The 15,546-nt window shown below is 34.2% G+C and overlaps 1 protein-coding gene across 9 annotated transcripts in view; it reads left to right on the top strand.

The window, feature by feature from the left end:
* LOC115449214 overlaps nucleotides 1–15,546 on the top strand; it is a 32,876-nt gene that overhangs the window by 10,727 nt on the left and 6,603 nt on the right. For 2 of the 9 annotated variants that reach the window (XM_037440120.1, XM_037440104.1), the window contains exon 5: nucleotides 14,495–14,599. In XM_037440120.1, coding sequence (XP_037296017.1) covers nucleotides 14,495–14,599 — 105 coding nt within the window. Of the gene's footprint in view, nucleotides 1–671; nucleotides 867–1,275; nucleotides 1,445–1,754; nucleotides 1,834–2,639; nucleotides 2,727–2,879; nucleotides 3,122–4,612; nucleotides 4,929–5,369; nucleotides 6,146–7,815; nucleotides 7,900–14,494; nucleotides 14,600–15,546 lie in introns of those variants that run through there. The other 7 variants (XM_037440111.1, XM_037440113.1, XM_037440119.1 and 4 more) reach the window with 7 other exon arrangements.

The raw sequence follows: 15,546 nt of genomic DNA, 5'->3' as shown, positions 1-15,546 counted from the left end.
TTAAATGTAAAAATTCATACCTGCAGCAACATATTTATCGATTAAAAGTATGCGTGTGTGTACATTCCTATTCGAGGTGATTATATTGGCAGCTTTGAGATTACGTCATAGGAGTTAATATGTACCTGGAGCAAGGAACTTATAGTAACCTTGACCTGGAGAGCTTACTACGTTTGACACCCTTGAAGCATCTGAATGTTTGCCGCAAACATTCAGATGCTTCAAGGGTACTGAAAAGATATTTTATGCCTACAACGTAAAGTTCATTTATTATTATTCATTAGCAATAGATGTAAGGCCGCTTACAACAAGTCGACGTGGAGATCCTTGGGCGAGGCCTATGTTCAGCAGTGGACTTCCTGTGGCTGAGATGATGAATAGATGTAAGGCTAAAACGGTCTCGAAAGAGAATCACTTTTTGGTAGCCGTGTCCCTCTCCTACATATTGCCAACGTTCATTGCCTTCTAAATTAATAATATTTATGGCAGTATTAGTAAATAAATAAAAAATCTATATAAGACTACAGTAATAAAAAATAAAATAAAATAATATTATCCGCTTAAATCCTTAGATCCTATATTGTATTATGTTACAAATTAATAAATGTAATTATTAAAACAGTCGTATAGTAGAAGTTATTGTAGTTTACGTTTCGGCAACACCATGTACTGGAAAAATGAATGAATGCTATTGAACAAAATGGCGTTTGTTTACATTTGTGGTTTGACGATAAAGAAGGATTAAATAACTTTTAAGCTAGCTTTTTTTTAAATCGTAGAAGTTACTCCGTAATTATGGTGAATACTTGTGTTGTAAGAGGATGTAAGCAAGAATCCTATCCAGGTTGTGGAATATCCTTTCATAGGTAAGTTTTATTGATATATTGTGAATAGTGTAACCATATTTTTTTATATATGTAGTGGGATAAGATTATCCTATTATCTTTGTTTATATAATGTTTGATATGAGAAGTAAAGGGTAAAAAACTACAATTTTGCAATGTCTTTGTAAGAATCGTCACGTGATGTATTTATTACACTAAAACATGTCAGCTCAATGATTTTTTTGTACTTAATTTTCTTAACAGCTAACTGTCACTTTACCTTACCGGCCCATTCATGCTATAGACAAATATATAGCATTGCTATGCCATCTTTACACCATATTTACGAATAAATTCACATTTGCTGGCTGGATTAATTTCTCACAAAGTGTAAACCATGCATCATTACTAGTTATAATATTATAGTCTAAATTGCGCGTTCTTTTTTCAGGATTCCAGTTAATAAAGAGTGGAGGGCCTTGTGGGTTGATGCCATGAACCTTGACAGTAATGTGACAAAAACTGCATGTGTTTGTAGCTTACATTTTACTGATGATGCGTATTTAACAGTAGCTAAGAAAAAGTTAAAGCCACAAGCAGTTCCTTCAGTATTGCCTAAGGTAGTATTTTGTATATTTTGTGTTAACATACATATATTATAAACCAAAACTTAGATATATTATAAATCTAATATGTTGCGAATGCACAAGTTACTGTCCTGTACATCATACAATTTAGCTCAAGGGATGTCTCACGTTTCTGTGCATTTTATATTATGAATCTTAAGTTAATCTTAGTCAAAGTCATATAACCGAATGCTATAATTTTGTTATATCCATTTGTCAAACCTTATAATATCACAATTTGTACAACCTTCTCAAGAAAATAGTACGTAATATTTTTCCATATCTATAGTTTTTTATGTTACAGATAGTTCCTACAAGGACACAACTACCAAAAAGTATTCTCTTTCGAGACCGTTTTTCCGGCATCAGTCAGCGCTCCAGATGTACGTAGTACATAATACATATTAACTCTATGTAGGCTCCATATTCCAGTTTGTCGCAACTTCATAGTAAAAAATAAATGTATGAAACGGTGGTAAATTTTAATGACGACTATATTTGTCTCGCTCACTCCCTTAGTGTTCTTCACTCTCTCCCAGTGTTGCCAAAAGGTTACATTTTTCGTTACTTTTGACCCCCTCGCGTAACATGTAAGTAATTTTTACATTTAAATAATTTTCGTAACTTTTAAGAACAACGAGATTTGTAATACTATTTTTTTATTGTAAACAGTTTACGAACGCATTTCAATTCAAAGCATCCAAATTGAACGCATCTAAAACTGGCGGGTCTAAAAAGTATTTCACTCCATATCACACTCAGAGATTGCTCGCCATAACAAAATGAAACAAATCTTGGATATATATTAAAACTTGATTTTGCTTAATTGTGCGCGCGCACGTTTCCTACTTCGCAGGTTCCCGCGGTTCGCGGTTTCGTAGCTACAGAAATGCTTGCCCAAATACACGTAAATTAAAAGAAAAACAATAATGTAACTTTTGCAGCAAAAATGTAACATTTCAAGAAACGAAACGTAACTTACGACTCAAGGGTCCTGGCAACACTGGTTATAATATATTCCTTACTCTAGTCTCTCCCACAATGTCATTGAAATAATTCTGTTTGCGCTCTATTTAGACGAAAAAATTTTCATTTAGTATCATGTGTAGGACTGCAAATAGGTGTTTGAAAGTGTTTATTCGAATTTAGTCTTATTCATGACATTTTTATTTATAAAAATGGCTTATAGGAAATGTGAAATATGTGGTTTGAGATCGGAGCGTAAAGATGGCATGAAACGTTATTTTATGGCTAGATTTCCTCTAGATGAACTTCGGTAAGTTGGAATTTCTTTATTTAACAGATCTTTGTTTTGACTTTCATTCATAAATCTTATTTGTTTTCTCTTAAATAAGTTGTTGAAAGTAATGAATCAGGGAAATAGTGTTGGGAAACAAAATATTTACAATGTCGATATTTTTACTTACAGGTGTAAAGAATGGGTAAAAATAGCAGGAAATGAGGATCTAGCTTATTTGCCCATTCAAAAACTTCATCAGTTAAAATTCGTTTGTGGAAAGCATTTTATAAATAGTGATTTTAAGAAAAAAGGAACACAGCTGAAGAAAACAGCTGTACCATCAATAAGGCTTACTTCTAAGCCACTTACAGACTCCATTCTGGCAGAATTTCCCTATCACCTTTTCAAAGAACAGCAAGCCTCACGAGAAGGTTAGCAGTTTAATAATTAGCATGTCCTAATATTTTTTTATACTTTTATTAAGTCCACTAGTAATATGATTTGAGTTAAGGTTATAGCTTAAGGTCCATTTTTCATACATTTTGTTTCACCTTTAATCTGGGTAACTAAACAAGTATTGGCAAGTAAAGAATTTAAATTCACGTCTAGTTAGTGATTAGTTCTCGCAGTTGAAAGAAAAACGTAAAAATAATTAATATGCATGGATATTTCCGCCTTTAAAATTTCGTCATATTAAATTTTAAAGGCCGAAATATCCATGCATATTAATTATTCCTCAACTTCACGGTCCGCCCATTTTAGAAGCACCGTTACATTATTTTACTCAACACGTAGAAATTGCTACAATTGAAGAAACCTATCATATTTTTTAAGAAAATGATGTTCCGCCAGTGCCATACACCGTGAATATGTGACACAAGTGAACAATGCACTATTAGAAAAGGTTTTTCATAACTTAAAATGTATGTTGTGCTTATTTAATATTTTAAATATCTATTTTTATTTCCAAATTAGTAAGACTTAATTTACAAATACTATATTTTTTTATTATGTCTGTAAAGCCCGTCACACGACGCTGCCGCAGGTACAGACAATTAGAGAGTATTTCATACCCAAGCCGCTTTCAGTTATAATACGAATAAAAAGGAAAAAAAAATATCGATCGAGTGACCTGATTCCAAAGAAAATCGCACTAAAATGCTTATTCCCAGGCATTTATATCCTCCAGGTATTCTGAGATCTGTTATAAGCTTTATTGCACAACTGGCGCTTAATAGTGGCTTGGAATTTCGCAATGTTTAAGAACTTGATCTCAGTAGGAACTTTGTTATAAAAATGTATACTGTAAACACTTAAAAGACTTGCTGATCTTTTGGAGCCTTGTTTTGTAATTAACTAAGTTATTTTTGTTTCTAGTATTTAAACTATGGATATCGAAAACATATTTAAATAAATTAATTAACTGGTCGTTGAGCCGATGCGTCGAAAATATTTTGTGTTCACATTCATACCTACTAGAAATATAAATGGGCTGAATATGATCGATTTTCAGAACCTCACTTTTTACCTTAACCTAGATTGACCGTCGTGAATCCGTTATGTAAGCCATACAAGCTACGGTCTACCGGAGAGGTCATCTGTGCAGGTATGCCTGCGCAGGTATCAATTGAAAGAATTGATTTTCGATTCTGCGCCGGTCGCCTGCACAGGCTCAAAAATCTGCACAGGTCTAATCCCACACATTGCGGTCTATCGGCGCAGGCATACCTGCACCGGTGGACCTTTTCGATGGACCGTAGCATGTATGGCAGCCATTAATGACAAAAGTATTGTCATAGGCGGTTTCGCGACTGCAATAAAATTTATTTTCATTCTCTTGGATATGCAGATGATTATCGATGTCGATGTTCCTACTAACTGCACATCACTATATTATTTAATCTTATGTTGGTAGCACTCTATGACACTCCTTAATGTTGTTATGTTGCGTATTCTAACCTAGTCCTGTTTAGACGTTTCTTATATTTATTTTTATACATGGAAGGCCCGTGTCTTCTTACGTAGTATTTGTATTCTCTTTGCCATATTTTTTTGTTAATATTGCAGTCTTGTACATGTTAATTACAAGCGTTGTTTTTCTGTGTTCCATGGAACGCCGTCTCTTCTAACGTAGTGTTATATTATCTTTGGTAACCGGGAAAAATATACTTACAGTACGTATAATTTTAGTTATGGTTTATAAGTGTTCTGTTCCCGGGTGCCGAACTCGCGGCCGAGGTATTAAATATCGTTCTGTACCCTTTACAAATAAAGCAAGGTGGGAAGCGTGGTTAAAGTCATGTCCATTTTTAAGAAATTATCCTCCCGTTAAACGGGAAAATATTAGGTTTTGTTATAAACATTTTCTCTCCGAACATATTGGCCCGAATGGAAGATTAAAACCCTGTGCAGTTCCCGTATTAAACATAAGACCTTTAGAGGAACCAAGTAACCCAGAATTTAAATTAGAAATAATTCCCACTAGTACTGTTACGGAACCTTTTATTTTTAAAGTAGCTCACTCCACCATATGTCAAGAGAATTCTCTCGGTGAGTAGTATTTCATTTTCAATTAATTATGAATATAATAATAATGATAATTATATAAATGCTACGCATTTATCTTTATTATATGTTGTGTGTCCTTCGACGGAGGTCCTTAAATAAATATCTTTGTCGAAATTTTGATAAAGATCTTGAGGAAATTCCGATATATTTGGATTTGACTATGCTCACCAATACCATTCTTCCAAAACAATTTGAGAAATTGGGTAAATTTCTAAATTAAGAGTCAAAATAATTTTGAAGATGTAAAAATGTGTACCTCTGTTATGTTCCTCACACATTTTGCAAGCAAACTTGTAACAAAACTAGAAAAAAGACATTGTTTATTACTCATTGGTTACAAGATGAGTTGTAGATTGGTAAAAGATATGCGGTATATGTGTTTATTATAGTGTCATTTAGAATTAAAATGTTTTGAGTAATTGATGATTCCATATAAGATCCCTAAATCCCTTATGTAATTATCAAGGGTTTCCTTTGTAACTGGCCCTGCAGTCCGTACCGGGGAAACCTGCAAATATGATACTGGAAACCCCTAGTAGAGACTGCAGGGGCATGGAGGAGAAGTGTAAGGGATTGGTCTGGGGAGGAAGCGTGGGGGAAGGATGGGAATCTTCTTTAGTATGGGCAGAGTGGAAGAAGAGAAATGATTGCAAGGCCGTTATTAGCCTTAACGCGAATTTAAGTACCAACCACGAGGTATACACACCTTACTGTGTGCCTAAGACCATGACATAATATGTCCCTCAGTGTGTGAATGTGCATTTGGTGTGGAGACTAAGCTCTCAAGAAGTGCCTCAGGGGAATTGTGAAGGTTTGAGAAAAGGATAAACATCTCTATAAAAGTATCCATTGAAGAGAAACAAATTATGATGGGACAATGGTAGCAGGTTGGTCAATATCTAACACACAACTTAAAATTATTAGAGTTGCATATTGAATTAAACAATAAAAGGTTTCCATTTATAATTGAGATATTATATACTTTCCAACTGCTGAATTCATGATATACCCTCTTGTTACACTAGCACCTACTGTACTGGGTTTATTAGTTCTAATTTGCTGCTTGATACTTTTTGAATTCATCCACCATAAAAGGGTCTGAGTCTCCTTGCTTCTACCATTAGTGAAATGTTCTAGAAGTGCGTGCTATTGCGAAGGCTAGGAATGCTTTATTAATTATTATATTAATATCAGCCCTGTATTATATACTTGCCCACTGTTGAGCACGGGCCTCCTCTACTACTGACAGGGATTTGGCCTAGTGCGGATTGGTAGACTTCACACACCTTCGAAATTCCTATAGAGAACTTCTCAGATGTGCAGGTTTCCTCACGATGTTTTCCTTCACCGTTAAAGCGAACGATAAATTCACAAAGAATACACACATGATTTTAGAAAAGTCAGAGGTGTGTGCCCTTGGGATTTGAACCTGCGGACATTCATCTTGGCAGGCCGCTCCACACCCAACTAGGCTATCGCCCCTAGGAATGCTTTGTATTTGGATTTTTTTTAGTTTTTATAGGTTTAGGCGAAATTAAGTTGGAAAAGAAACATCTGATACCCTTAGGTTTTGCCTCAAATAAAAATTACCATCTAAGATAAGTTGTTATAATGAAGTTAAGGTTCTACTAAAAACATTTCATTTTTATACTTTTTAATTATAATCTATGCTATAAGCTATTATACAAAGCTGAAAAATTTGTTTTTTTATTTTAACACGCTTATCTCAGGAATAATAGGTTGGAATTGAAATGCAGGTCCCTGAGAAATGTGAAATATATGGAAACAGTGGGAAAGTAGGAACCAACATAACAAGCTAAAAAAAAATATGAAAAAGCTGCCCACATTACAAAGCTATAATGAAAGTCAACTTTAACAATTTTAGCAAAATTATATTTTGCTAGTTCATAAATTTATCTAATATTCGTTTGTTATTGGATTTTTTTTGAGTTTTTAACATCCACGCAATTGTGTTAATATAATTATGATTATTTTGAGTTGTTTCGCATGATTTGTGATTACAGTTTGGTTTTTGTCTGATACCTAGTACCTACTACCTGGTTCGAACCTAAAATGGCGGCGCGTATCTCGTTCTCTCGCTTTTACACTAGTGCTGTTTATACTCACTCACGCGCGTACCGTAAACAGAAAATAATGTCTCGATTTGCTTTCATGCCGCGCCATCTTGATGCACTCAGTGATTTTTGTTATGAATTCGTTATTTTCCTTTGTTTTTCAATTATTACTTATTTGTTATTTTTATTTAGTTTTGTTAAGTTTAAAATGGAGAAATGTTGGAAGAGAACACATAACATTTGATGATCACAGTGAAGGCCCATCTTATAGGCAGTATTAATAAATTAGTAAATATTCATATTCATTAATAATCATTGTTATAATTGAATGCTAATTAAATATTATTTATTTGAAAAAAAAAATCTTGAACCTGAAATTTTATATGCTAACTGTACTGTCTGTCAACCTAAATACAAGCCGCCATTTTAGATTTGTTTCTTTAATGCATCGGCTTATACCTTCCTACTTGTGAATTTTTAAGGCCAACCCGCTCCTGTGTCTTATGTTTCGGGACCGGAAGAACCAAAGGTGGATTTTTTGCAAGTTTTCCATCAGACGAGAAACGGTAAGTGGACGCCTAATGTACCCATAACACTATACAAAAACCTGAAAGAAATCTTTGATAGTTCAAATTAACGTGTTAATGTTTTCGTTTAGTTCCTAAACGCTTTATATAAATACTAGCTTTTGCCCGCGGCTCCGCCCGCGTTATAAAGTTTTTCAGGCTAAAGTTTTCCGTTATAAAAGTAGTAGTTTCCCGGGAGCCTATGTTCTTCCCAGAGTCTCAAACTGTCTCCATACCAAATTTCATCTTAATACGTTGGGTAGTTTTTGAGTTTAACACGTTCAGACAGATGCAGCGGGGGACTTTGTTTTATAATATATTTTTTAGAACTTTTTAAGTGGAACAATCCCGGCATACATGATTGTTGCATAACTTTAACCGTTTACGCAGCGCAGGCAACGGAAGCTCTCAAAACTAATCATTTTCTCCGTTTTTGCAATATGTTTCATTACTGCTGCGCTCCTATTGGTCATAGCGTGATGATATATAGCCTATAGCACTCCAGGACCAAAGGGCTATCCAACACAAAAAGATTTTTTCAGTTCAAATCGGTAGTTCCTGAGATTAGCCATTACTGCTCCGCTCCTATTGGTCATAGCGTGATGATATATAGCTTTTAGCGGTCCACAAATAAAGGGCTATCCAACACAAAACGAATTTTTCAGTTGAAACCGGTAGTTCCTGAGATTAGCCATTACTGCTCCGCTCCTATTGGTCATAGCGTTAAGATATATAACTATGAGCACTCCACAAACAAAGGAGTATTCAACACAAAAAGATTTTTTCACTTCGAATCGGTAGTTCCTGAGATTAGCCATTACTGCTCCGCTCCTATTGGGTATAGCGTGATGATATATAGCCTATAGCACTCCACGAACAAAGGGCTATCCAACGCAAAAAGAATTTTTATTTTTGGACCGGTATTTCCTGAGATTAGCCATTACTGCTCCGCTCCTATTGGGTATAGCGTGATGATATATAGCCTATAGTACTCCACGAACAAAGGACTATCCAACGCAAAAAGATTTTTTCAGTTTGGACCAGTATTTCTTGAGATTAGCCATTACTGCTCCGCTCCTATTGGGTATAGCGTGATGATATATAGCCTATAACACTCCACGAACAAAGGGCTATCCAACGCAAAAGAATTTTTCGGTTTGGACCGGTAGTTCCTGAGATTAGCGCGTTCAAACAAACAAACAAACTCTTCAGCTTTATATAATAGTACTAGCTTTTCCTCGCGGCTCCGCCCGCGTTATAAAGTTATTCAGGCTAAAGTTTTCCGTTATAAAAATAGTAGTTTCCCGGGAGCCTATATTCTTCCCAGGGTCTCAAACTGTCTCCATACCAAATTTCATCTTAATACGTTAGGTAGTTTTTGAGTTTAACACGTTAAGGCAGACAGATGCAGCGGGGGCTTTGTTATATTATTTAGAACTTTTTAAGTGAAACAATCCCGTCATAAATCATTGTTGCATAACTTTAACCGTTTACGCAGCGCAGGCAACGGAAGCTCTCAAAACTCATAATTTTCCCCGTTTTTGCAACATGTTTCATTACTGCTCCGCTCCTATTGGTCATAGCGTGATGATATATAGCTTATAGCGGTCCACAAATAAAGGGCTATCCAACACAAAACGAATTTTTCAGTTGAAACCGGTAGTTCCTGAGATTAGCCATTACTGCTCCGCTCCTATTGGTCATAGCGTTAAGATATATAACTATGAGCACTCCACAAACAAAGGACTATTCAACACAAAAATATTTTTTTCAGTTCGAATCGGTTGTTCCTGAGATTAGCCATTACTGCTCCGCTCCTATTGAATATAGCGTGATAATATATAGCCTATAGCTCTCCACGAACAAAGGGCTATCCAACGCAAAAATAATTTTTCAGTTTGGACCGGTAGTTCCTGAGATTAGCCATTACTGTCCCGCTCCTATTGGGTATAGCGTGATGATATATAGCCAATAGCTCTCCACGAACAAAGGGCTATCCAACGCAAAAAGAATTTTTCAGTTTGGACCGGTAGTTCCTGAGATTAGCCATTACTGTCCCGCTCCTATTGGGTATAGCGTGATGATATATAGCCTATAGCACTCCACGAACAAAGGGCTATCCAACGCAAAAAGAATTTTTCAGTTTGGACCGGTAGTTCCTGAGATTAGCGCGTTCAAACAAACAAACAAACTCTTCAGCTTTATATAATAGTATAGATTTACTTGCCATGAATTAGTAAGTATATAATTATATACCTATACCTACTTACTTAAAGAAAAAAATAATGTAACCATTTTTACCATTAAACATCAATTCACTACTTATAAATATTTATATGATAACCATCTTACCACAACATTAATCCATTTTAATTTTAATCAACTCTAGCTATATTTTTGCATAAATGATTTGATTATCTGATATATCATAATTAGTTAATCAACTCTAGCCATATTTTTGCATAAATGATTTGATTATCTGATATATCATAATTAGTTACAGTGACTTAGCAAAAATATAATTTATTTTAATGTTACTAGTGACATTAAACGTATTTTATTTTAGATGTCTAGAATAGGTCAAGATTTGTGGGATAGAATATTAGGTTCATTTACTAATAGAAAAACTGAGTACATGACGTTATCTCTGTGCAGACCTCTTTCAGGAAAAAGACTTCAATCAGAAGGGCAAATGTCTTAAAAAGACAGGTGTCCCTACTTTGAAATTGTGCTTCCCTATGCTCACTGAACAGCAACTCAAACAATTTCCTGTCTATGTTGCAAGCAAAAATGTGAGATTATTTTATGCTTTCATACTTATAATCTGGTTCATTATAGAAACGAATCTAAAATGGTGGCACTTATCATGTTCGCTCACTTGTACACTAGTGCCGTCTATACTCATGTCTATGATATTTATCACAGCCAGAAACTGTTTTACAAAGTGCACTTTATCCAAAGTCGCCTTAATAGTTAACGCCCTAATAAGCAAAGACTAATATGTTATTGCAAATTATGCGCAAAATAATTCACGTACTCCACTTAATTCGCGTAATCCATTAACAGAACGGCCCTTTTTAGGGCTATCATTTCATCTGTTTCTAGTTATTACCATGCACTTCCTCGCCACAGAGCGCTTTGTGACACTTTGTTGGCCGGAACGGTTCTACGATCCACATATGGGGCATTCCACGTGAAGCGGGCACGAAAAAAAACTCGATGTCTCAGATTTTCGTAATATTTGATTATGTTATACCTGTATATGTCCTCGATCCAGATACAAAATATTATTAAAGTGTAAAGCCTGGTAAGCGAGTTAAAGGACTTTGAAGTATAGACTGGCCGGCTGGTATACGCCACTTCGAATCCAATTATCAAGTTTTTAAATGTTACAATAAAATAAATAAAGCAATGAAATAAATACTTCATTTCATGAGCTTTGTTATTTTATTTTTGGAAATTTAAAAAAGTTTTTATTTCTTTGAAAAAATATGTTTCAAACTTACAAACTTGAAATTCACAAACTTGCCAAATTTTAAATTTTTTAATTTTTTTCTAAAAATAGCTCCTATTGTATAGATAATTCCTGCGAAGTTTCATAATGGGCTGAGAAGTAGTTTAGGAGCTAGACCGATTACAGTGCCGAAGCGCGGTGGTCGCCAGAAAGAGCGAAGTAGTAAAAACTTTCAATTAAACTAAATACTTTCGATTAGACTATTTTATCATGTTTTGCATCGCTCTAACGATTCAATTACATCTGATTATAATATAAAAAAATATATTTATATTACTGACGGTGTACAACAACATTTGAAACTTGGCAAGGATAATCTATATACAATATTGGCTATTTTAGTAGAAAAACGTTATTATATAAATATGCCAACTTTGTGAAATATAAGTTTGAAACATTAAAATATATATGAATAATAATAATAAATAGTAGTAGTAATAATAAATATGAGTTTGTGGCATTGATGTTCTAGCCTATATGTATAAGCGGTCGGGTATCGTGAAGGCTTTTGTTTGATGCGTTATGTAAACTAGCCTGTGTCTCCAGGCGTTTTAGGTTACCAGTGAGACCGTCAAATTGCCCTTCTGCCATGTGAAGTGGCACGAAAATGAAATTCTGCATCTTTACCACAATCCTGTTTGAAATATAACAAGTGAATCCAATTAAATCTTTTAAAATGTTGTTGTGCACCGTCAGTAATATAAATATATTTTTTATATTATAATTAGATGTAATTGAATCGTTAGAGCGATGCAAAACATGATAAAATAGTCTAATCGAAAGTATTTAGTTTAAGTGAAAGATTTTACTACTTCGCTCTTTCTGGCGAACGCCGCGCTTCGGCACTGTAATCGGTCTAGCTCCTAAACTACTTCTCAGCCCATTATGAAACTTCGCAGAGATTATCTATACAATAGTAGCTATTTTTAGAAAAAAATAAAAAATACAAATATGCCAACTTTGTGAAATTCAAGTTTGAAACTTTCAAACATATTTTTTCAAAGAAAAAACATTTTTCAATTTCCAAAAATACAATAAAAAGTTCAATAAATGAAGTATTTATTTCATTGCTTTATTTATTTTATTGTAACATTTAAAAACTTGATAATTGGATTCGAAGTGGCGTGTACCAGCCGGCCAGTCAAAACTTAAAAGTCCTTTAACTCGCTTACCAGGCTTTATACTTTAATAATATTTTGTATCTGGATCGAGGACATATACAGGTATAACATAATCAAATATTACGAAAATCTGAGACATCGAGTTTTTTTTCGTGCCCGCTTCACGTGGAATGCCCCATATATATGTATACGTTAATTAATTTCTACATAAATTCAAGCAGCGCCATATAGCGTAAAATATTTTTTAAGTTCAGTAACGTGATACATATTGCTCACGAAGTTTGTGGTAAAGTACATTATAATATTAAATATTTTTCAAACAACTACAAAAACATGTGTTTTATTAAATCTATACTTGGGTATAGTTTTATGTTATATTTTGTTTTGTTTTGTTTGCAAAACAAAAATTAATAAAACTCAGAAATGGGCAAAACAGTTTTCATTAGATTTTATCAATGTCGATAAAAAGCTTATTACATCACTACCACGTAATCGACACTTGGCAGCTCTATATTTTGACAATCAGCTTGACAAATATCAAATTTGAAGTGCTGACATTCGGTGTTAAGTTGGCAAAATTGGTCGTTACGTTTGGAAGTTTATTCGTTACGTGTGGGCTATTTATGTTAAATTGTTTTTACAAAAAATATTCCTTTATTAAATTGTTCTATAAAAACAAATACATACTAACATATTTTCACACATACATTAAGAGCATACATTTAAAAAGAATTTTTATATTCAGTCACTACAAAAAAAATTAACGATTTTATGATATTTTTAGTGATATTTGTTTTTCACACTGTACTTGAGCGTCGATGTGACGTCATCGAAGCGAGGTGCACAGATAATGTGACCGTGTTATAAATATAATCTGCATTCCTATTTTAAAAAATGTTACATATTACATTTTATTTTTGTTTTTAACTTATATAGGTAAAATCAAATTTGATGTAAAATAAGCTCTTATTAAGGATTTAAAAAAATATTATAATCACAACACAAAAAAACTGTAGACAACCTTTCGTGCTACACATTTTGTTGATGAAACTTTGTTCTATGTTGCTTGAAACAATGTTTCTGCTTGCCAAGCCAGATGGAAAGGTTTACACATTTTCCCTTTGTGTAGAAGGGGGTAGTGTATTTTCCTCTTTAAAAAAAAACTTGCTCCACTGTTTTATCGGTGATTTTGCCAATGTCGAGTGGAGTGTAGAGTATATAGTATGGTGAATTTCACACTTGACCACAGATGTCTACTTTTCGAGGATAATAATAATATCAGCCCTGTATTATATACTGTCCCACTGCTGGGCACGGGCCTCCTCTACTACTGAGAGGGATTAGGCGTTAATCCAACACGCTGTCCTAGTGCGGATTGGTAGACTTCACACACCTTCAAAATTCCTATAGAGAACTTCTCAGATGTGCAGGTTTCCTCACGATGTTTTCCTTCACCGTTAAAGCGAACGATAATTCACAAAGAATACACACATGATTTTAGAAAAGTCGGAGATGTGTGCCCTTAGTATTTGAACCTGCGGACATTCGTCTTGGCAGTCCGTTTCACACCCAACTAGGCTATCGTCGCTTTTCGAGGATGGGGGGATTTAAATGCCATGCTGGGAAATTTGAGGGGAGAACATATTTGGACAGAAAAGATTTATTGTCGTAGAGCAACATAATATATTAGTTGCTAAAATATTTATTTTTAGATGGAAAGTCAAGGACCAAATTTTTTGATTAGGTCCTCAAATGTTTTGGTAGCGGATTTTTATCAAATACCCAAATTTTTAGGTGTTTCTTAATTCTGTTCAGGTTTAAGGTGTTGAATAAGAACCAAATAATAACATATAGGTGACTCATAACATATAGAAATAAATTGGTAGCGAATATAGAATTTTGTATATGTTTGGCATAATTATGTGTGCTTTTAATATATGCCCTTTTCCTTTTGTTACAGGGGCGGGTGAAGAACTCGGCACTGAAACTAAAGTCACTCAGCCCAGCTTTGAAGATGAAAAAGAAGTTGATAATCGCAGTTCTACACTGCCCGAAGCTCTGGCCGGTAAGTTTAACGGGTCCATGTGCATACTAAGTATTCACGATTCTATTCGCTGGGAATGTTTTTTCTGATAAGATCCACTATGTACTATGTAATGAATTCGGAATTTCGAATCGTCTGTATACTTTAGTATTATTAAAAAAAATATGCGTAAAAAAAAATTAAGGCGTTTACTTTAATTCACAAAAAGAATAAATAAAGTTTCAACCGATCTTAATGTGTAAAGCTGTTTATTTAAGACATGGCTTGTTAACTGTACGTGAGATTTCATCAAAATTTGTTCAGATATTTTAGATCGCTCGAAAAATATCCAACCGTTTGTGTAAAAAGGTATGTCAGCGTGTATTAGTACTCTTAAAAATAGAACTTGTGAACATTGCCTCAATTCTATGAAAGTTTTAAATCCTGAGCCAAGTTTTTAATATAATTATATTGCTCTAAGAGAATGATGGCCTGATAAAACTTGCCTTACGTATCGCAACTTTAAAACTTTTCCAGACTATAGATAGACAATGCAACTGCGACCTTTGAACGAGAAGTAAAATTTATTACCTACTCAAAGATGTTACTAAATTTAGAAAGACAATGACGCTAACCAGTACCGACTTTTCTTGAGTATGTCAAAATCATAGATAGGCTGTCGGGCCAAGCCACTTACCGATTCGTAATGAAGAATAATAAGTAGATCGTTCGTATTACACGAGGAAGATTCTGCGGATTCTGCGTAAAAAACGCAGCGACTGAGCATAGGAAAACGAAGTTTTGTTTTATATTATGGTGTAAATAAAAAATAATGTCAAACACTATTGAGACTTATTGAGACTTTTTTTATTTAACTGGCTTAGTAATCTTCAGCCAAAGGAAATTTAGCTATGAAAAATTGCTTTTAGAATGATTCAGACAAGCAAGACACTGCGAGCACGAAAGCTGCAAAGATTTCGAAATGTCGA

The sequence above is a fragment of the Manduca sexta genome, chromosome 3, assembly GCF_014839805.1.
Source record: "Manduca sexta isolate Smith_Timp_Sample1 chromosome 3, JHU_Msex_v1.0, whole genome shotgun sequence".
Classification (NCBI taxonomy): Eukaryota; Metazoa; Arthropoda; class Insecta; order Lepidoptera; family Sphingidae; genus Manduca; species Manduca sexta.
The sequence above is the reverse complement of the archived record's forward strand: the minus strand, read 5'-3'. Positions and strand labels throughout refer to the sequence as shown.